General features: G+C 37.8%; 2 protein-coding genes across 3 annotated transcripts in view; one reads left to right on the forward strand and one right to left on the reverse strand.

The window, feature by feature from the left end:
* The window catches only part of LOC119580797 (blastoderm-specific protein 25D-like), a 49,370-nt gene extending 37,812 nt beyond the window's left edge, over positions 1-11,558 (forward strand). Inside the window, exons 12-33 of the mRNA XM_037928916.1 lie at positions 1-87; positions 454-617; positions 828-1,021; positions 1,288-1,430; positions 1,577-1,660; positions 3,635-3,769; positions 4,298-4,363; positions 4,585-4,689; positions 5,044-5,211; positions 5,432-5,556; positions 5,725-5,842; positions 6,138-6,266; positions 6,451-6,732; positions 6,883-6,984; positions 7,101-7,334; positions 7,896-7,970; positions 8,755-8,881; positions 9,041-9,123; positions 9,239-9,328; positions 9,435-9,567; positions 9,713-9,813; positions 10,366-11,558. The exon at positions 1-87 is cut by the window's left edge and continues 30 nt beyond it. Coding sequence (XP_037784844.1) covers positions 1-87; positions 454-617; positions 828-1,021; positions 1,288-1,430; positions 1,577-1,660; positions 3,635-3,769; positions 4,298-4,363; positions 4,585-4,689; positions 5,044-5,211; positions 5,432-5,556; positions 5,725-5,842; positions 6,138-6,266; positions 6,451-6,732; positions 6,883-6,984; positions 7,101-7,334; positions 7,896-7,970; positions 8,755-8,881; positions 9,041-9,123; positions 9,239-9,328; positions 9,435-9,567; positions 9,713-9,813; positions 10,366-10,527 — 2,907 coding nt within the window. The 3' untranslated portion in view covers positions 10,528-11,558. The remainder of the gene's footprint in view (positions 88-453; positions 618-827; positions 1,022-1,287; positions 1,431-1,576; positions 1,661-3,634; positions 3,770-4,297; positions 4,364-4,584; positions 4,690-5,043; positions 5,212-5,431; positions 5,557-5,724; positions 5,843-6,137; positions 6,267-6,450; positions 6,733-6,882; positions 6,985-7,100; positions 7,335-7,895; positions 7,971-8,754; positions 8,882-9,040; positions 9,124-9,238; positions 9,329-9,434; positions 9,568-9,712; positions 9,814-10,365) is intronic.
* Positions 11,559-11,581: 23 nt separating this feature from the next.
* LOC119580796 (transforming acidic coiled-coil-containing protein 2-like) lies at positions 11,582-22,468 on the reverse strand. 2 transcript variants are annotated; one of them, XM_037928914.1, is made up of 14 exons: positions 22,249-22,468; positions 21,126-21,292; positions 20,779-20,945; positions 19,367-19,452; positions 19,041-19,170; positions 15,346-18,890; positions 15,186-15,248; positions 14,457-14,610; positions 14,203-14,269; positions 13,669-13,953; positions 13,440-13,555; positions 13,127-13,321; positions 12,746-12,895; positions 11,582-12,033 (listed from the first exon to the last, which is right to left on the reverse strand). In XM_037928914.1, the coding sequence occupies exons 2-14, from the start codon at positions 21,276-21,278 to the stop codon at positions 11,853-11,855; spliced, it is 5,292 nt and encodes a 1,763-aa protein (XP_037784842.1). In that variant the 5' UTR covers positions 21,279-21,292; positions 22,249-22,468; the 3' UTR covers positions 11,582-11,852. The 2 variants fall into 2 exon arrangements, with proteins under 2 accessions (XP_037784842.1, XP_037784843.1); XM_037928915.1 differs by lacking the exon at positions 15,186-15,248.
* Positions 22,469-22,500: the final 32 nt, after the last annotated feature.

A 22,500-nucleotide genomic window follows, 5' to 3' on the forward strand; every position in this document is an offset into this window, starting at 1 on the left:
GAGATGAGCGAAAAGGTGCAAGAGGCGGAGAAGCAAATGTCTCAAATGGAGAAGTTGGTCGGTGAAATGCAAGAGCTTCGTAGTAAGGTAAGAACTTGCCAAAGTATCAGTGTGAGGGCACTAAAGAAATGGGGAAAAATGATTGCCAAAATTGAATGAAATGAGTATTTTCTTCTTTTTCTTTTTCTTTTTTTTTTCTCTTTTTTTTATGTATCCATAGGTATTGAAGACTTTTTCATGGTAGCTAGGAAAAGAGAAGTATTAAGAATTTTCTTATGCATAAGGTATTGCGAGTGTCACACTCATAACTAGGTATCTTTAAAGAGATTTCAGGAGTAGAATGAGATATTCATCAAACATAGATCCAATATTGTATATGTATGTAAACTTTGCCTTGAGATTCTTCCAGCAAAGATAGAACAAGGAACAAACATTGTTTTCTTTTACCTGAAGGTGGCAGAGTACGAGTCTATGAGTCCGAGAGATGAGGAATACCGCAGGTTGCTGGACCGACTGGAGCGGGTCACTTCGGAGAATCAGCAGCTCAGAGACAGCAACGATGAGCTGCTCTCGCAATTAGACGCCTTCCCTCTGCGCCAGAACAACGGCAGAAATAAGTGAGTCAGATTGATGTGCTCTATAGTCGGATTTTAATAGTGGGGTTAGTTTTCTAATAGCTGAGCAATTTGTACATGCATTACGCTGGTAAACTGGTACTAATTCCCTTTTCTTTTTTTTCATGATAATTCTGAAATATTTATATTAACATTCATTTTATCTTCTTTTTTTTTTCTTTTTTTATGAGATAATTATTATTTGAATTGCAGTGACAAGGAGAGCAGCCTCGACGGATCCTGTTTGGGTGATTACGTGGACCAACCCATGGGTCTCCTGGCACCTGTGAAGCGAAGGGGATCCAACAGCGGATCCGGAGACGACAGCTGTGAAGAGGAGAGTCCCCGGGGTGGTAAAGTGCGGCGCTTTAGCAAGGGCCTCAACATACACTATGTTGATGTGGGATGTAAGTGCAATGATGTTGGCTTTCTTCTCTGTCTGACACTTTTTTTTTCTTATTCTTATTCTTATTCTTATTCTTATTCTTCTTTCTCCTTCATCTTCTTCTTCTACTTCCCTGTCATACATGTTAAACTAATTCTTATTCATGATCAAGTCCTGGAAGTCCTTGGCAGGTGATTTTCATCTGATTAAAAAGTTTTCTAGTACATGTAACAGAACATATGATGATCCAAAGTAGTAAATTCTCTAACCATTCTCATTCCTTGGCAGCTTACGATGAATCATTCTTCGACACAAGCATGTCCAACCTGTTGAAGTCTCCCCCAACATCTCATGGTCCAGCCCAGGACTCTCAGCCTGCTTCCCTTGATGAGCTCAATATCAAAGTACCCAAGAAGAACTCTGCTCAAAATGTCAGTATTATTTTTTTTTTTTTTTTTTTTTTTTTCCAGCCATGGAGACAAATTTCAACATATTACATATTTAGTATTATGACTGTATATGTGTGTTTTATTTGTATTTATATTTTATTTATTTCACCCTGCTTTGAATCCTGCAGGATGCTCTCGATACAAGTATACACGAGGCCAGCGTAACCAGTGTGAGAAGCGTGACACAGTTAGTGAACAAGGAACTAAAACAGGTAAGTTTTTCATCTTTAGGGTCCTTTGCATCCGTTTTTTTCTTTTTCCGCAAGTTTTCCTCGTCTGCGGTGACATGCATAAGTAGTGATTTACACTTTCTTTTGGCTCTCGTGTTCCATAGTTGAAGATTGATCACTACAGTATTAGTAGGTTTGTTAGTTCAGGGGATGCATAACGTCATCAAGGAAGTGGCTTTTAAATTGGTTAATTCTTATGTTATTTAAAGAATATTTAATGGTATTCTGTATGTATCATTGGTAATTGTTATTATTATAAAGGCAAGAAGATCAAATGTTATTTTCTAGAGCAGTGATTCCCATTTATATGTTTGATCAGTCATGTATATCAATTGCTATAAATGCATACTGGTGAAAAATTATTCATATTCAAATTGCCATGATGAGACCCTAGTAAAAAGTAGTGATATATTTGGCTCATGCAATTGCCTTTGATTGTTGTCAACATTTTTTGCAGTTATTAGTTAAATTTGTCTCAGATGATAGAAGATGAGTCATGTACAGCATAAATATATTGTTATTGCAGAAAAAAAGTGTTGGGAACCATATTTCTAGATTTGAGTATAGCATAATGTAGTAGTAGTTAAGATCTGCATGGTGTTTTGCATGATAGAATGTATATATGTGATAAACTTTTTCATAGATTTTTTTTAGTGTTTCTTTATGACTACCAAGCTGTTTTTAGTTCAGTTTCTTTAGTTGTGCATTTCACCTTATTTCTCTCTCTCTCAGAAGATTTTCCATACAAGATAAAGGCATTTATTTTTATGTGTGTAGAAAAAAAGGGAATAACTTTCTCCTTTGTGGAATATTTTACAGATTGCACTTTTAAGCCAACAGCATGTTAATAAATAGATTGTAGAAGTTACTTAATTGCAACTCAAGTGTAAATGCAATAATGCACAGTAAAGGCAGTATTTCATTAGCACTTTTTAAATTGATTTGTGTTTTTTTTTGTCTGCAAAGAAAGCTAAAGAGTATTACATTATTTCCTTAAAAGGTAACCCAGAATCCTTTTTATCATTACATAAAATATATGAAAGATCCAGATATAGGATATTTAGACACAGGGCTGTATTAACCTATGGCTGAGCCCCTAGACTTTGTATATTTTTTTCTTTTCTTTTCTTTTACTCAGATATTTGTGCATATACCTGTAAGAATATATAGCATATTATCTATTAATTTTACTCATCATATAAGTTGAATTATGTAGTGAAATGTCACTACAAAATTAATTAAAACATTTTGAACTGCATTAACAGGACACTGTTATACAGGCAGTACATATACAGTGAACATGTGCACCAATACTACTGTAGTAGTGTGCTTATACCTGCCTCACCTGCTGCCAGAAATGTTGCACTTACAGTCAGCAGAGTTGTCATACACATTAACTTCACTATATTTCTACTATATACTTGATAATGTGGTACTCGTTTCATGGGTAAATTTGTGTCTCTGCTTAATGGCATTAATTTCCATTGTGGACATGCCACAAAGTTTTCAAATTAGTTTATAGAGAAATGCACAAGAAAGTGAGGTGGAGCGCTGACCTGCATCACCACTAACTATGGTAAAAGACAGAGAAGAAAAAAGAAAGAAAAGATGTGTGTGTGTGTATATATATATATATATATATATATATATATATATATATATATATATATATATATATATATATATATATATATATATATATATATATATATAATGTTTTCAGCCAAGTCAGTTTTATGAGTAACAGGGCACAGTAGACAGATTTGTGTTTCTAAAATATTCTGTGCTTTCGTTAGGTATCATCACGTCCTCCAAATAACTCAGAACACAAAAAGAACAAGAAAAAGTGCTACTCTGATACTGCTCTAGAACCCCACTGTAGTTAAACCCCCCTGAGGTTCAGCTGGTTGTTTTCTCATTTCCACTCCACCGCCACTCGGGTATCTGCATCTCCAGGTGTTCAGGCACGTGCGTGCGAGTGTTGAGGAGGAGTACAGGCAAGGAGAAAGTAGGGGGGCCATTACAGAGAGGACTGTGGAAGGTGGTGTCATGAAATCCGCTGGTCATGAGTCCCTCAGCAGAGCTCAAGAGGTAAAGGAGACGGGAGGGAGCTTTGGGAGATACTCGTAGAGCTTTAGAATAGTTTGTGGGCTATTTTGGTGCATGATTACTAGTAGTGTCTTTTTTGACATCATATAGTTGTAGCATGCAATTCTTTCTTTGTATTTTGTATTTTTGTACTTGTTGGTTTTCAATCATATTAGAAAATGCTGTGTAACTTTGTTACTTCTTTCTCTCAGAAGGTACGTTAAATGTTCACCTAAAGCATAATGTCATAAACAATAGTCATAACATTTAAGACACACCAACAAAGTTACAACAAGGATTTGTGTAAATATTAGTAGAAAGAATGTAAATTTTTTGTACTGTCTCTTTTTTTCTTTTTTTTTATTATTATTATTATTATTATCAATATTCACCCATTTTCTTTTATCTTTCATCATTTCTTTTTTTTTTTTCTTTCTTTCTTTCTTTTTTTTCTTTCTTTTTTTCCATTCTTCCTCTTTTTCACTATCATGTTTTTAATGACGAATGCTGACGTGACACATCATTCTACAGCAACTTGTGGAATGGGAGTTAGCCCAGCTTCAAAAGGAACAGGAACGGCATCGGAAGATAGACCAAGTACGATCCAGCCGTTGTGTTACTCTGCTTGACTTTGTTTTATTTCATTTGTTCATTAGTTTGCATTTGTTTCATTGTGAAATTTCATTACCATTATTTTTTTTTACTTTTTTTTTCTTCACCCAAATGATGTTAGAGTTTTGTTATCTCTCTTAAAAAAAAATAAAAGAAAAGAATATTGTTATTACTTTGCATAAGGAAACCACCACCATCATCCACAGGAATTGGAGGTGGAATTGGCCCAGCTGCGAGATGAACGAGACCGCCTGGCAAAGCAGCTCGAACTGCAGAGGGAGGAGTTTGCGCACCAGCTGGAAAAGAAGGAGGTGATGTTCTTTTTTATTTTACGTTGTGTCAGGTATCGATTTTGTGAATTCTGGATGACGGGCTTGTATTTCTGTTGTGATGTAATTGGTTGTATGGGATGTAGGTCAGGTGGTGCATGATTTATTTGTGTTGTGTGTGTGTTGGTGCCTGCGTGTGCCTGTGTGTATGTCCCTGTGTGTACCTGAGTGCACTTGCGTGTGTGTGTGTGTGTGTGTGTGTGTGTGTGTGTGTGTGTGTGTGTGTGTGTGTGTTTACATTTATGTCTAAATTTAGTCCTGTGTATATTTTGGTTTCAGTTTTCTTTTTGTTTTCATTATTACTTTTAGTCTCATTCATGATGCCTACCTGTCCAGTTTGAGTACGAAGCTGCGCTGAGCGAGTGCACCAGCGTCCGGAAGCAGCTGGAGAAGACCACGTCCCAGCTGAACCTCTCCCTTCCAGAGGCCCCGCAGCCTCCTTTCCCTCAAGCCTCAACTCCCATCAAAGCATCTTCTTCAGCGCCCAGCAGCTTGCGGGATAAGGTATGGTAAATTACTCTTTGTTGAGTAGTCGTATTTTGGGGGGTTTTGTATTGTATCACCATCGTCTCTTTTTCGTCAGTAAACCCTAGAGTAAAATTTATAACTTTCCTTCCTTGTTATTTTTTCTTCTAGAGTCTCAGAATAGAAAATACATACCTGATTGTATTTTTTTTATCAAGTTTTGGTTTTTGTATATTTTCACCCAACTATTTTTGACTAGTGCACAAGGTGTGGTGACACTCAAGGCCAGCTCACAATGGCGCTGGAGGAGTTGGAGATGGCGTTGCGAAGGGAAGAACAGGAGCGCTCTCAGCGTATCAGTGCAGAGACACTCTTGAGCAACAGGTTAGAGATTTTGATGTCTCTTTATTTATTTTTTTGGGTCATTTTTCGCATTTTATTAGATTGTTTCTTCATGGATTCAAAGAGTGGTTTTCATTGTGCTTATAAGGAGCCTGAGTTGTACCCCTACCAAGCAGTGTATTGGGTGAGAAAGCAAGTATTCAATTCCAGACAAGAAAATGGAAGTACAACGGAATCTGGAGAGACAGGGTCTAGCACAGCGTACCCAAACTCTGCATCAGAACCGTCCGCTGCTTCGAAGCTCCTCATGCAGGGGAATGAAGGAGAGGTAAGGATGGAGCATTGTGAGTGGTGAATGTTGCCCTTGCATTGTTATCACTTAGAGGTTTCCTGATATGGTTTGGCTTGAGAGAGACTACTGTTGTTGTTCAAGTCAGGTGGTGGTTATAGAGTGAACAAAGGGTATTACTTTGTATTTGTTATTTATAGTTTTATATGTAATACTGAAATACCAGTAGGTTTGTTTAATATAGGTGTAGGATCATGGGTAGATTCTTTTTTCTACTTCTTTCTTTGTTTTCTCAGTTTTTGTATAACACTTGTATTTTCCATTGAATCTTCAGGGCAGAGTAAGAGTCCTGGAGGAGCAGTGCAGAGGACTGGAGGGTGAACTGGCAAGGGTCAGGGTTGAGGTCCTCAAGATGGTTGAAGAAAGAGACCAACTTGTAAAACAAAAGGAATTCCTTGAACAAGTATGTATCATGGATATTTTCATGAATATGACCTTGTACTCTGGGATGATATCAGCATTAGAAATGCACATTTGATAATGTTTGTGTGATGAGTAGTAGACAGGAATATGTTTTTTTTTTTTTTTTTTTTTAGTATTTAAAGATCTTTGTATTATTTATTTCTTTTTCTGTTCCCTTGCCATAGAGAAAAGATAACATAGACTTCCAGAACATGAAGAGTCGTTGCCAGATGTTGGTTGACAAAATTAGAAGAAAGAGAATGGCCAACACACCCAGTGTAAAGGAGAACATAGGGGAGAAACAAGAGCAGGAGACCAGCACAGAAAAGGAAGGTGACCAGGGGACCAAAGACACAAAGGAGGGTAATGCTCCTGATATTCAAAAAAACGGCACAAGTCACGATGAAGTAGATAAGGCTTTACCTGTTGAGAAGCCTGAAGATATGTTTGAGGAACTTGGTAAAGAGGTAAGGGCAAAAAACATCACCTGTAACGTCATACATTTCCCAAAGGAAGGTGACCGAGAATGAAAGTGATCATAATTTCCTTAGGATTGATTTTGTGTACGTTTTATCTTAATAAAGTAAAAATCAGACTACAAAGTGTGATATATCCAGGTGTGTGCCTTCGAAGAGGAGCTTTGTCATGAACGAGATGGGCTTGAAAAGCAGAAAGCAGCTCTTCTAGAGAAGAACAACAAGCTGGAACAGAATCTCGAGGTACTTTTTAGCTTCGGCAATAATTCTCAAAGCTATCATTTCTGTGATTCACTTGTCAACCATATTTTCTTTTTTAGTCTATTTTGCCAGGATAATTATTTTATAATATTCCACAGATACTACGTGTGGAGTTTGACAAGAGTGAGGATTATTGGACCCTGAAGCTGCAGGAGGAGCAGGATTATTACGAAGAAGAGCGGCGTTTGTACGACGAGAAGTTCTCTTCTCTGGAAAAGAAAATCCGAGAATATGAGGAGCTCGTTCTCTCTGGTGGTGGTGGGGGGCGCGATAATTCTGATGAGTCTGACCGGCTGTCCACCATTGATGAGAGTGCCATCTGGGAGAAGCAGGTAATGAACGGTCTTTGTAATTTTGAGCTTAAGAGTGATATTTAGATTGAAATAATTTTAGGGAGAATAAATATTCAGAATACCTTCACATGACCAATCATGACATTTTTGGATTCCTCTCACTCTCTACCATTATATATATAAATATATATTTTTTTTCTTTTTCTTTTTCTTTTCTTTTCTTCTTCTTCTTTTCATATTTTATGCCACAATTTCCCTGGTACCTTCCATGTCCTTCCCAACTATTGGGCCCAAGAATGTGGGGGTTTAGGGCTTTCCACAGTAAAAGCCCTATATATGTGGGTAGTAGAGGGGGAAAGGAATCCATCTATACCACTATCATCATGATTGGTCATACAAAGGTATTTTGTATAATTACCTTAGTAAGTAAGTAGTTACCGTTTTTTTTTTCTCTCTCTTTGTGCTGTATCTCCACATCAAGTATTGAAGTGTGCAAGTGAAAGGGAGGAATGGAAAATGTATCTTGCAAGTAATTTTAAGTGCAGCTTTTTGCATTTCAATAATTTTAACTGAGTTCTTTCTGTTCATTAAAAAAAACAGGTCACAGAGTTAGAAGAGGAAGTATCTCTACTGAAGAAGCAAGTGGATGATTTAAGGGAGGAACGACAGAGGATGGTCAGTAGATAGAGTGCATTACTACTCTGTTTTTATTTTCTTTCTAAAGCAATGTGTAATACATTAAGAATGCATTAAAAAGCTCACATTCCTTTTGTATTTGTTATACATGACATGACAGTTTGGAAAGGATACAGAGCCTGGGAATGACAGATTTATAGCCTTTTTGGTTCCGTAAACGGAAAATTCATAAAAGCAAAATATTTAAGGTAAACAGAAACATGATGAATGTTGATATAGAGAAGTGGTTGGACTTTACACTAAAAAAAAGAAAAAATATAGAAATGAAAATCTGGCATCATATTTATCCATATTCCCAAAGCAATATATTACACAATGTGAAAAGTGGGTGTCACACTTCGGTTGAATTCCAGCACAATTTTTCCTTTATGAGAAAGAACTATGTCTTCACCACGCTGGATATTCTTAAGAAAAATGACAGTATCTATGACTGGCTTCGATTAAACTAGTCTGAGAAGATAATCTGTGGGAAAATAAATATTTTTGTATGAACGAATGTAGATCTTATGAAACGTGTCTTGTAGTGAAATATATGGGATGCTTTATGAGAGAAGAGTATGATTGTATTGAAAAATGAAATTATACAGTATGAAAATTGCACTTTGAAAGATAATGGATAATAATTGTTAATAATAAAAACTTTCATAAGCTGGGTAATTGAAAGTGACTTTATCTGTTTATGCAGTTATCTTGAAAATGCATGTAAACAGGCATTATATATGTCTAAAAAAAAAAAAATATTATGTAAATGCTCTGTAACCAGGAGTGCGTCTGGGAAGCTCGTGCCCAAGAGGAAAGACAGCTTGCAACTCAGAAGTGCAGCGGTCTTCAAGATCAAATCTGTAACCTAACCACACAACTGCATCAGGCACAACACCAAGTGAATTCAGGTTTGTAGCATTCATATTTCAGAGTTGATAGAGCACATGGTAGTTGTTATTCAGGGGAAGTTAATGGGAGAAGAATCCATTTGCATGAGTTTAGTGATATGTAAGAAGCTTTGATAGAGAAGAGTATGACTATTTCTAAATTGCTGATGTTCATTTCAGTTCTAGAAGAATTGGACAAAGTCCGGAGAGAATCTGAGCAGCGTATCAAAGACCTTTCTAATCAGCACAGACTACGCTCACAGGTTGGTTCATGTAACAATATTGACATAATGAATTGTACAGGATGATGGTTTTGTTTTGTAGTAGTAGCTTTTACAGTATTTTTTATAAACTGACTTTATATTTTATTTTCTGTAGGATAATCCTCCGCTTGTGAATGGCCATGGTGTAGAGTCTGAAGGAAGATTAAGTCCTCATACACCTGATGAAGACAGACAGTTCTTTCAGGTGTGTTAATTTCTACATGGGAACGGGTCCTGTATCCTCTTTGAAATATGATAATGAATATGCCTGAAGACAGGGAATAAAGAATGGTTTGCTTCTCCTCCACTAGGGTGCTGGAAGTGTTGGTGAAGAGACGATCAATGGATCATTGAGAGCTCAGTTACGTCAGTGCCAGAGTCGTCTCCGTTACCTGGAAGCTGCGTTGCGTCAGCATCACACTCATGCACATCACATACTCACAGGTAGCTATTTCATATTCATCTATCACAAAATAACATGATGAAAACCAATATTGTTTGTGATTGATCATATAGTTTTATTACTGACTTCTTGCTAAAAGTACTGTATATTTCTTTTAACTTTTCCTGTTTATAATGCTGTCACTAGTAACAAGGGAGCAGCATGCAGCAGAAGTGCAGAACCTTGAGGGCATGATGGCTGCCACCCAGCAGATGCTTGGCCAGCACATTGCCAAGTACAAAGATCAGGTGAGGGTTTCTGCCACAAGCTCTTGCAGAAAGTTAAACAAGATTGCTCATGACTGGGTTAGGTCATGGAAATCCTCAAACAGCTGGGATCATCCTAGTCAAATTTTTGGGATTCTGTGTGGCATCTTTCAGTCAGGGATGGGGTTCCAGACGCACATCATTCTACCGAGTTGGAGAAAGCCTTGGAGAGCATAGTGTATATTTTAAACAAGTTCAGATGAATGCACTTTTAATATATCATTTCATCGCCAAAATCACCCATCCAACATCTATAGATTTCTATATATTTTCTAAATATTATGACTGTAGGTATCAGTCCCTACACAGGAAATGAATGATAGATATCTAAATATTTGTCAAGAATGCAGTCATCCATGATCAATATCTATACATATTTATAAGACACTGTTGCAGATCCAGCAGTATCATTTTTATAGTATATCTTATTAAAGAACAGATCTGATTTTATGCAACACATGTATGACCCGTAAATATATTTATAAAACTATGACTATCTTAAGGATTTCATTACACCTCAAATTTTTTTCTCAGTTGAGCAAGGCCAGTCGCAGCGATTCTCTTGTCAGGGAGTTGTACCTGGAAAATGCCCAGTTAATGAGGGCTCTCCAGATTACCGAGAGTCGCCAAAAGTCGGCAGAAGAAGCGAGTCGTCGGCTGCAGGTAGCAGCACTGGGACCACACAGTGTTTCATAAAAAAAAATTATTAGTACGTCTCTTAGGATAGTATTAATGCAATATGAGCAAGATGATACAATATGAAAAGATAATAAAGAAGTCTGAGTAATATGTGGAATCTTAGTAATGAAAATAAAAATTAAGAAATAACAGCTTATTTTGACAGTTTAAAGATCTAGTTTAAATACAATAAAGTACTATTTTTCCCCAAATGTAAAATACAAGTAGCCAAAAAAAATATTGAGGACCAATTTGGTTTGCATGTATATTTGTTAGATACATTCCATCTAGGTCATTTTTCACAAACATTCAGGTTAAAACCTTTCTCAAATCTGCTTCTCACCAGTGCCTGTCAAAATCTGGAGTCCTTTTCTTATTTTTTTACAATATTTGATCATAACAAGATGTAGCAAGACACCTAGTGATTTGTTAACTTAAAAATGTGCTGTTTTCTTTAATGTAAGTAATGAAGGTAATATAAATTATATATTTAAATGTGTACTGTTTGGTGCATTGTGATGTCATGAAGTATGAGTGAGTCGTTATTTCTTGAGGCAGGGAGTAAGGAATCTTTAAAATAAGTGTGGATGATCTGTTACACATAGGGCATTAAGTGGTGTGCTGGAGCATTTACAGGAAACTCATTCCAGCTTATAGATCATAAATCTATTGAAGCTTGTCTGTACCGTCAGTAAAGTTGGAAATAGAAATGGTAAACTCATAGAGTTCTAGTCACGATGCTTGTTCTTCCTGTAATAGTGAATGTGATTGTTAAACATTGTATACATGGAACTGACAATGATGTTATCTGCTTGATTTTTTTTTTTATTGTCGCTAGTCTTCTTCTTCAGTCAAAACTCAATCAAACAGTGAATTGTGCCATACTATAAATATGTGGCCATTTCTTCATTTCTTCATATAAGCATTTTTCAATGCCATAGACAATAGCATTTTTCCCCATTCCTTGTTTTACCTATTCACCAGTGCCTCTGTACTATGATACCAAAGTGTGTAGATTGTCATAGATAAAATAAACAGTTGAACCTATATTTTGTTAATAAATACACCTTCATTCATAGTATTATTTATTATAAGGTAATAAAATATATTTTTCTGACAGACAAAGAAGACTTAAAGAAAAGGAAAAAATCAGTAAAACCCATTAACGTTTAGATGTGGAATCATAAAAATGGCCTGAAATTAAAAGACTGGTTATATACTAGCATTATACAGTTGAATATTTCTTACTTAACAAAAAGTTTTGCAAGGTTAAAGCTAAAGATACTAAATTTTGCAAAGTGAAAAAGAAATACCACAGATGAGTCTTTGTCCAGACCTCCACCTCAGCCAAACTTATTTGTTATGTCATCCAGGAGAGCAGCCAACCGTTGATTGTCTGCGTTCTTTTCCTCCAAAGACGACGTGAGGGAGAGGATCTTCACCTCGGCTCTCTTCAGCATTACTGATGCCTTGCCAAGCTCCTTTTCATGCTTTTCTTTTTCTTGAGAGAATTCCTCCTGTGCCCTGTAGCGAGTAAAAAATGTATATCTATTGCAAACCAAGAAATGTAAATCTTCATGACAAGGGAGAATCATACCTACAGAGGAAAAAAAAATGTAGCTTATGGGAAAACCATGAATACACCATTACAGCTTTTTTAGGTCATAGTCTGAGAAAGGATAGAGAATCCCTTGGCTTACAAGTTGCATACAAGAGGTGATGAACACTAACATATAAATTAGAATTGTGGAAGGAAAGAGCAAGCACACAATCATATGGAACCAATTAAACTAAAAAAAAAAAAAGTATGATCACTTATTGTTATAATAATCAAAATAAGCAATACATTTTACTCTATAAAATGTTTAACTGTGTCTTATGCAAAACAAAAATCTAATCCTTAAAAAAGAAAACAAAAACATAGACTATCAACTATTCTTTTGAAAAGGTTCAAATAATCCAATCTATGTTAAACTGATACCCAAGGTTCCACCAGCAAAAGTGGTAAAAATTTGCAAATCTATCTCAAGAAGAATCGATTCCCCCTAGTTAAAAATAATGACCCAAAAAACAGATTAGTACTTTTCTGAAAATGGGTCTGAGAAATATCATTAGTTATGTAAGCATTCCCTTTCCCTTTCCCAATCAGTCTGTCACTATTAAAGTAAACAAACCCTACTTGAATTAGACGTACACACTTCTCAGTACGGCAAAATCATGTAGTTAACAAACTTACTTGGCATAATTTTCTTCCAGTGTTTGCAGGACATTCTTGAAAGTTTCTTCCTTTTGGGCCAATTTCCCCTTCAAGCCTTCATTCTCCGACTTGAGGCTCTCCTCGTTTCGTCGCAGGCACTCCGTCACCTCCCTCAACCGCTCAAATTTCCTAGAAGGCAATGTCAAAATAGAACATGCATTAATTTTGAATTAGCTTTTGTTATTCTGATCATATTTTCCTAGATGACAATAAAATATGCATTCATCCCCCTCACTTTGCCACCCCCACCACAATATAAAATTTTTGTTATGCTTTTGTTGTTCTTATCTTAACCTATCACCACAAACCCTTGACATCGTATCAGGAAGGGAATCCAGAAGATAAATTTGCCGTCCTTACTTGACCAGATCAAAGAATGGAGCCTCGGCATTCTTCAGCTCGTCCTGGTACTGCTGGCTTTCCTTCTGCAGGGCCGATATTTTGGCTTCATACTTGTTCTCCAGCAGCAATACCTGATTCTTGCGTTCTTTCTCCTTAGCTTCTTCTTGTTTCATGATCTTGGCCAGGACGTCCTGCATCTTGACAATTGTTGCCCTTAAACATTAACATAATAGAAGGTTAATGATTTTCTTTTATGGCTCAGCTGGAGAAAATAATAACTGAAAAAAATTTTCAAATCAACAAACACCCTACTCAATTTTCCACAACTTACTTCAGTGTCCCATTTTCTTCCTCCATGCTAGCAAGTGCGATATTCTGTTCTTCAATCTGCTGCTTGCTCTTCTTCTGTTCTTCTTCAAAAGCTCTGATCTTCCTCAGTAAAGTGTCCTGAATGCAAAGAATCAAATAATTTCACCAAGCAACAGACAACATCCCCACAATACATTTTGCTTCATTAAAAATTGGATTTAAACTTCATCGCACAAACCAGAATCACTTGCCTGCATTGACAATTCAAGGTTCTTCAGCCTCTCGTTCATCACACGCTCTGGTACCATTTTCTCTGTAGCTACAGCCTGAATGACCGTCTCGTTTGCACATTCACTTGGGGCATTGCTGATAACAGTGTTATTGAGGGCTGGGCCACTTGACATGAGGGATATATTACTGTTCTCTCCAACCACTGTGCTATCCAATGCAGTACTATCCAACATCAGTGTTTCATCAGCCCTTGTTGTTGTATGTGGTCTGACAGGTGTACCATTACCATCCCTTGGTCGCTGAGGCTGAAAATGTCAATATTCATATAACCTGCATGATAGATGCGGATTCATAAGTGTGTCCATCAAAGACTGAACAGAAAATATTTTTCTATGTAAAACCTAAAATCAGCTAAATTCATTCTTGAAAGTTTGCAGATGTACAACAAAAAATCAAAAGAACAGAAATTATTAGTTAATTGCATCCTTGTAATCCAGTGTGTAATGTACCATAAACCAAAGAAATTTCTAATGACAGGTGTGGGATCTCCTTACCTTGATAGGGGAAGGGCTGAAGGATATCAGTCCACTAAATCTGCGTGGATCTTCCTCATCCTTAGTGCTGCAAGGAAAGACATTATTGGATTAGCATATAAAAGACAAAGTAAAAAAAAATATATATATATATATTGCAAAAAAATAATAAAAAACTAAGCATTTGTGATGATCATTATCTTTACAGTTCTGCAGCATTTAACTCTTTTTCACCATAAAAAAAAATAATAATAATAAAAATTCTTATAGCTCACCCAAGAAGTTGCTGGGCAAGAAAGGGGGCCAGAGACTGACGCCCAGAAACCAGAGGATCAAACTTGACATAGAGGGAATTTCGCACCAGATTAATCTTGTCTCCTTCCATCCCGTGTGAACCCAGGACATCAAGGTCTTCTGGGTTATTAAAGACTATCAAAAGAAGAGATGGTTAATAAACTGCTCTTTCAAAGCTATATAATAGTGATAATAGATGACAAAACATTCTTATATGGACTCAATATTCATCTAACACAGTACCAAACTTTCAAGTTAACTGCATTTAAACATTTAAACAACTTTACATACTGTATCTAAAAGGCATCTTGAAGTTCTTTACACCCTCTGCAGTATTTATAACTTTAAATTAATGTATTCTACAACTATGGTGTAGTTAGTCATCTTATTTTTCTGTCAAGATTTTCTATTACTTCCTTGTACGCTACTTTATCACATGGTCAATCTACCTAGAACAAATCACCCACAATAATTTCTAAAAGGGACAGCCAATTAAAAATTAAGTATATACCTTAAAAACTGCTAATCATGAACTACTGACATTGGAATGACTAGAAAATACATCAGCCCCTGCTTCACAACCCACATTACTTAGAAATCATTACTTAAGTTCAGGATGATGTATCATAAGTACTGTGCAATACCAACCACTGTTTCCCAATATTTTTTTTTGTCTAACTAAACAGCTCATCCTTTATCCAGCAACTCACTTGGATGAAAGGTTGCATCCTGAAATTTTTCTCCTTCCGAAAGGTCTTGGTCACAACCGGATACTGTTAAATTTGCAGTTTATAGAGAACTATTCAAACATTTCAGAACAATCATTATTGCACATGAACCTAAAATCCTAATAAAAGAAAAAATCCTTACATTCAGTGGCACTGGTGAATTCGTCCATTCCGAAAGCCTCTTGTTTTGCTGACGAGTGCCTTGCCGGTAGGGGACTGAAGACATCACGTGGCTGGGCCGATTCGCTGATCTTCTGCTCCTCAGGAGTCTTAGGATTCGGAGTAACTTCCGAAGCCAGTCGTATCGCCTCTTTTGATATCTGGTCAAAGTCGATACTTCCTAGAGAACTAGCAAATTCGCTCTTGGTGATCTGTGACCCTGTGGTTTGTGTTTCTACAATGTTCCTATCTTTGCTGTCTTGTATTTTTTCTTCTACCTGCACTTTCTCTTGTGTTGCCTTCCTTTTACTTGGAGAATTAGATACAGCTGCTTTGGTTGCAAATGGATTGAAATTTGGATCATCCAAGTTGTCTAAGAAGTCCAGCTGATAGCCCTTTTTGGGAACAATATCTACTTTTATTTCCTCTGCATCTTCAGCCTTTGGTGTTTTCTTGATACTTTTCTTCACAGATTTTGCATCCTCAGCCTGAGTTTTCTTTTCTTGAGAAGTTCCCAAACTTTCCTCCTTTTCACCAACAGACGCATCTGCTTTACCGGGAGAATTTGAAACCGCCGATTTGGTTGCAAATGGATTGAAATTGGGGTCATCAATATGATCTAGGTCTAGCTGGTACCCTCCCTTTGGCTCAGTAGCAACATCGTCTTGCTTTCCTTCGGGAGCCTTTGCCACTGGTTTCTTCTTCTTCATAGCAACTGGTTTCCCAGTTTCCTTACTTGGTTTCTTTTCCTCATCACGATTTGGCACTTCCTCAGAGACTTTATTCTCCTCAGCCTTCTTGCTCTCTACCGCTGGTTCTTTTTTCTTGTCTGGAGAATTGCTCACAGACATCTTTGTTGCAAAAGGATTGAAATTTGGATCATCAAGGTTATCCAAGTCTAGGTTATACCCCTTTTTAGGAGGAATGATTTCACCCTCTTCTGTGGTGCCACTGTTTTCTGCCTCCTTCTTGGCCACAACTGTCTTACTTCTAGGAGCCTCCTTTCCCTTTGCACAGGAAGCCTTTTCTGAAGTCTTCTTATTTTGTGTTGCCTTATCCTCTTCCTTGGCATCTGCAACGGGCTTCTTCTCTGCCACCTTCTTTGGCTTCGTTGCACCTTCTGCTGCCACTTTGTTCTCAGCCGCAGGACAGTTTTTCTTGTCTGGGGAATTCTGCACAGTGATTTTGGTTGAAAAGGGATTGAAGTTTGGATCCTCGAGGTTCTCCAGGAACTCCAAATTGTATCCTTTCTTGGGAGGAATGATTTCATCCTCTTCTTGTGCTTCCAATTTCTCTTCTGCCTGATCTTCCTTAGGCATCACTGTCTTAATTGCAAGAGCTTCCTTTTCTTTTGCAGATGAAGTCTTTTGTGTTACCTTCTTTTCTTCTTCTTTGAGGGCTGCAACAGGTTTCTTCTTCTCAACTTTTTCCTTGGGTTTTGGGGCTTCCTCTGGTGTTTTGCTCTCGGCCACTGGCCCGTCCTTCTTGTCCGGGGAATTGGTGACTGTGGTCTTCAGTGAAAAGGGATTGAAGTTTGGATCATCAAGGTTATCCAAGAAATCAAGATTGTACCCTTTCTTGGGGGGAACTGGCTCATCTTCCTCTTGTGTGTCTGAGGATTCTTTTGGTTTCTCAGACTTCGCCATCTCACTGCTGGCAGTATCCTCCCCTTTTCCACAGGAAGCGAGCATGTCTTCGACAACTATGTTATCTGAAGTCTTAATTTGTGTTACCTTCTCATCCTTTTCTATGACATCAGCAACAAGGGTCTCCTTGGCTTTTGGTGGTGCCTCTACAACTTTGCTGTTAGCCCCTGGGCCATCTTTCTTGTCAGGGGAATTAGTCACTGTGGTCTTGGTTGCAAAAGGATTAAAGTTTGAATCATCTAGGCAATCTAAGAAGTCCAGATTGTATTCCTTCTTGGGAGGAATTGGTGCATCTTCCTCCTCCTTCTCCTCACAAACGTCCATTGCCTCATCAGCCTGTCTTTGATCTGCCGACATGTCCTCCTTGAGCGATTCTACTGCTGCTACATCAGCTTTGGGAGCCACATCTTCAGATATTTTGACTCCTGCCGTCACCTCCTCCTTGGCCGATTCTGCTGCTGTTATATCAGCTTTGGGAGCCATATCTTCAGATATTTTGACTTCTTCCTGTGTGTCCAAAAGTTTGACAGGATCTTCCTCTTCCTGCTTTGGTTCTGATTCTACCTGAGAAACAGGTTCCTCTCTCCTCCCAGGCGAGTTACTGACTGAGGTCTTAGTAGTAAAAGGGTTAAAGTTTGGATCTTCTAAATTATCTAAGAAGTCCATATTATATCCCTTTCTGGGAGGGATTATTTCTTCCTCTTGCTCCTCAGAAGCATTTTCTGCTACCATCTCAGTCTTCAGTGATCCATCTTCAACTGGATCTTCTTTAACATGAGCATGGCTTTCTTCTTGTTTATCTTCATTATTTTCCGACAATATCTGTTCTTGCATCACACTCACAGGCTTGACAAACTCGACTGGTTCCTCTGCCACATTTTCCTTGGTAACTTTCTCTGGAGAGTTGCTGACAGCCGTTTTTGTCGCAAAAGGATCAAAACCAAGATCCTCCAGTTTGTCAAAGTCCAAACTGTATCCTTTCTGGGGAGGAGCAGCTGCTTCATCTTGCTGATCCTGTTCCCCCATTTCTGTACTCGACTGCTGCACTTTTTCCCCAGACGCATTCTCACCATTTTCTTGTCTGTGTTCTGGTGCCACAACCGCCTCAGTTGCTTCAGTCTGACCTATTTCTTTACAGTTTACCTCCCTGGCTTCATGCACTTCCAGCAATTCTGTTTTCTCAGATATATCTACAAGAGCTCCAGATTTATCCAAACAATCTGACTCTCTTTCCTTCATAACAGGATCTGCCACAACTTTACTTTTCTCTTTGTCTGGAGAATTTGTCACAGCTGCTTTTGTTGAGAAAGGATCGAAGTTTGCATCATCCAATCTGTCCAAGAATTCCAAGTTGTATCCTTTCTTCGGCACAATATCTTTTTCCTCGTCTGCCTTCACAAATCCAGCTACTGAATTGCCTGCACCCTCTTCTGGACTCGTTTCCATTTGTCCTTCTGCAAATGCTTTAGCACCTTCTTGCAAGTGCGACTGGCTGTCATCATTTGGCACTTTATCAGGGGAAGAGGGGATTATAACAATGGGTTCCACTACAGAATTGGAGGAATCCTCTATTTCTGCTGTTTTGTTAAGCTCCACACGTGCCAAAGGCTTTTCCTTGCTCTTCACAGGTGTATTCATATCAGATGTGTCACTGACAGCAACTTTTTCAAAAGAAGCTGTAAGCTGGTCAAAGGTGTCATTGTGCATGTTGGGTTGCAGTGAAGTGGAAACTTTCTCCGCATCTTTATTCCCTGGTGACAAGTTTTGAGAAGTATTTTCAACCGAGTCACTTGCATCATGGAAATTATCCTCTTCAGGAATGTCTCTGGTTTCATTCAGTTTCATATTCTCAAAACTGTTCAGAAGAGTACCAACATCCGACCTAAAATTAGGAGAATGGAAAATCTGAACACAAAAATCTTGTCATGGAATACAGATATGTGAAACCAATGTAACTAGCAATATTTTTTTATTTTTTTTTATCATCTCAAACTAAAGGAATCAAGTAAAACAAGTACAAACATAACTTCACCTGTTTAGAGTAATGTTAGCAGAATTGGAAACATCCAAGAGAGTGGAATTTGCCTTTGGTACGACAGGAGATGGTATGATTTTTTCAATAGCTGTGTCATCTAGTTCCCCAGCACTCTCATATTCTGAATCTGCAGATGAACAAAAACCCAAATTGTCTTGTTTTTAATACCTAACAGCCTAATAGCATGTCTTCAAATATCCTAAATTTCTAACAACTGAAAAATGGAATAAAAAGTCCAATCATGGATTCAATGAAACCTCACTTGGCTGTTCAACTGAAAAGATTCTTGACTGTGAGGAACATAAAGGCTTCTTTCACCTTACCTGAGTCCCCAACTAAAGCAGCTACAGGAGATCCCCTAAATTCAGCAACTGTAGGATGTAGTAGTTTATTATCCACAACAGTTGACCTGCAAAGTGTAAATATTTTAGCATTTCACAGAACAAAAAAACTACTATACTAAAACAAATGATAATCCCATTTTGATTCTGCAAAATCTATTCTTTGGTACCACTGACAATAATAATAAACATCATCAACAGCTGTATTTCATCTGCTATGCTATGAAGCACAGCCTGCCAGTGGACCAACATGAATCCAAAATATGTGGAAAGCCCTGATGCCGTCAAAGCAGGCCATTGGCCAAGGTTGCTCTTGTGTCTGATGCGGAATCAAACCAGTGTTTTCTAAGTCACTCAATTTCAAAATGGCACATGTTGCAGATGAAGCCAAGATGCAGCAAGGTGAATCTAGAGTGGAATCCATTCAGTCCAAGACAAATATTGCATTCAATCTTGCAGTGATGGGAAGTTAATTATGCTCATGGCTTCTGCCAGGCAGGAAGAAAAGGGAAAACAGCAAATCGATTAATTAATGAGGGAAATGAAGAGAGGGATGAAAGCATAAATGTGAACAAATGAGAGAATGCAAAATGAATGAATGGCAAAAAAATAACAATAAAAAAATGACAAAGAATGACAGCAAACAAATAAATAATTGAAAGAAAAAGAAAGACAAATGGTGGAAGAGAGGGAGAGGGGGAGGGGATGAGAGAGAGAGAGAGAGAGAGAGAGAGAGAGAGAGAGAGAGAGAGAGAGAGAGAGAGAGAGAGAGAGAGAGAGAGAGAGAGAGAGAGAGAGAGAGACAGAGAGAGAGGGAGGGGAGGGGGAGGGAGGGGGAGGGAGGGGGAGGGAGAGGGAGAGGGAGAGGAGAGAGAGAGAGGAGAGAGAGGAGAGGAGGGAGGGAGGGAGGGAGGGAGGGAGGGAGGAGAGGGAGGGAGAGAGAGAGAGGAGAAGAGAAGGGAGAGCGAGAGAGAGAGAGAAAGAGAAAGACAGAGAGAGAGAGAGAGAGAGAGAAAGAGAAAGACAGAGAGAGAGAAAGAGAAAGACAGAGAGAGAGAGAAAGAGAAACAGAGAGAGAAGAAAGAGAAAGACAGAGAGAGAGAGAAAGAGAAAGACAGAGAGAGAGAGAGAGAAAAATACAAAGAGAAAAAGATAGAGAGAGGGGGGGGAGAGATAGCAAGAGAGGAGAGAGGAGAGAGAGAAAGACAGAAAGAGGGAAAGAGGGAAAGAGAGAAAAATAGAAAGAGAGGGAGGGAGGGAGGGAGAGAGAGAACAAAGATAAGAACAACAACCAATACCACAAATACAGCAACAATAAAATAATAAATAACAACCCTCCTGTTAGATAAATAATAACAATAAAAACGATAAAGATTCGCAATCACCCATTTTACCTGTTAGTCGCTGACGGAATCTGATCGATGACATCAGCAATCATCTCCTTGGCGTAGTCCTTATACGCGCTGTGGTCTATCGCTGTGACAACTTCAGTCCTTTCGCGCCAAGTCCTCTCCTCATCCAGTTCCGAAATGACATTGTATTTGGATGGTGTGGCAGTACTCTGGGAAGAAGCAAGGCCATGACATATTAATGCTTTGGGTTTTCAAAATCATGGTCAGTATAATGATACTGGATCAATTATTTCATCTGCACCTCATTCTGAGTAAATTATTAGGGATAGAACACAAAAAGGAGAATGGTTTTCGTCTCATCGTTTCGACCTCACGGCATTTTTCCTTACCTTTGGTGTCGGTCCGTTGGCTCTCGTCCCCAAAGCATTATTTCCGAGCTCTTTGAAAGGAGAACGTTTGACGCTGTCGGCTGCTTGTGGACCAGCTTTCAGGTGGGCATTTTGACTAGGCAGGTTCTCAATAGGTATCACATTCTCATCCATTGGTAATAATTATTCTGAAATACAAAATCACATCGTTAATGCAAGTCAAAGAAAGCTCTCATAGCAAGACACTGATTCTAATTATTAACCGTTACTAAATATGGACTTCCAAGAATCAAATAAATACACATACGTCTACAAAAAAAAAAATAACTAATCAGGTAAATAAACAAAACAACTCAGAAAATAATTACAGAAATATCCCGCTAATAACTCTATCTAACTCTTTCCAATCCAAGCCGTGAATGTTCACCCTAATGCAAACTACACCGAGGATTTTCCCCGCCTCTCTCGGCACAGAGTCGGCAGAATATCAGTCAACGACATAATATAAATGGGGAGATTGGGGAGAGAGAGAGACCGATAAAAGAGAAATATAGATCAGCGTAAAAAATACACTTGTTAGAGACACTGAAGAGATACTAAGAGAAAATAAAGGCTTCATTAGGCAATAACATTGACAATATTATTAGATAATATTACTAGATTAGTTATAAAAGACTGTAATTTACATCTTAGCAATTATTCGAGAAAATCACATTAATCCGACACAGATGGAATTACTCATAAAAATCTTAATAATTTACCGTGAATATATATATTTTTTTTTATATAATTAGTCACATGAATAACTAAGAAAAACGATCAATCTTATATTTTTCATTTGCTTTTATAAGTTCTTAAAAAAAAGAAAAAAAAATACATTTATAACGACCTTTTTACATCAATTTTTTTTTTTTTTTCCTTTTTCAAACGCCACAGACCAACACATAACAAAGCACACTCACGATCACTTATTTTTAAAAAATAATAATAATCTCAACACCAAAAAATAATAAAAATAACAACAACTTCGCATTTTTAAAAGGCCACCATAGGCCTACATCCATCTTCCTCAAAAATCCACCAAAATCCCACCAAATTTCGCCGATTTCTCCCTCCCACTGCCCTCAGAACACCTTCATCTCACCTGTTAAGACTCTCTAACGACGAAATAAGTGCGAAAACGAAGGAAAAAACGAGAGAGAAAAGGCCGCACGTCCGCCCCGCCTCGACGCCGGTTTGAATTTAAACTTCTTTTCGGGAGACGCGCGGTCGTGACGTCATCGAGGTGCCGGTTATTATTTTTTTTTTTTTTTTGTCCATTTCTAATAATTTTATTTTAAGTCCGTTGTTATCTAAAAGGGGGAAAAAGAGGATATAATATATATTACGTCTTTTT

This window comes from Penaeus monodon, chromosome 14 (assembly GCF_015228065.2).
Source record: "Penaeus monodon isolate SGIC_2016 chromosome 14, NSTDA_Pmon_1, whole genome shotgun sequence".
Classification (NCBI taxonomy): domain Eukaryota; kingdom Metazoa; phylum Arthropoda; class Malacostraca; order Decapoda; family Penaeidae; genus Penaeus; species Penaeus monodon.

Excerpts from the sequence above, each read along its gene's own strand:
- LOC119580796 (XM_037928914.1), bottom strand. The coding sequence starts at position 21,278 with ATGGATGAGAATGTGATACCTATTGAGAACCTGCCTAGTCAAAATGCC. Across the intron at positions 20,946-21,125 it reads CCAACGGACCGACACCAAAG|AGTACTGCCACACCATCCAA; the intron begins GTAAGGAAAAAT and ends GCTTCTTCCCAG. Across the intron at positions 19,171-19,366 it reads TGCTTTAGTTGGGGACTCAG|ATTCAGAATATGAGAGTGCT; the intron begins GTAAGGTGAAAG and ends GTTCATCTGCAG.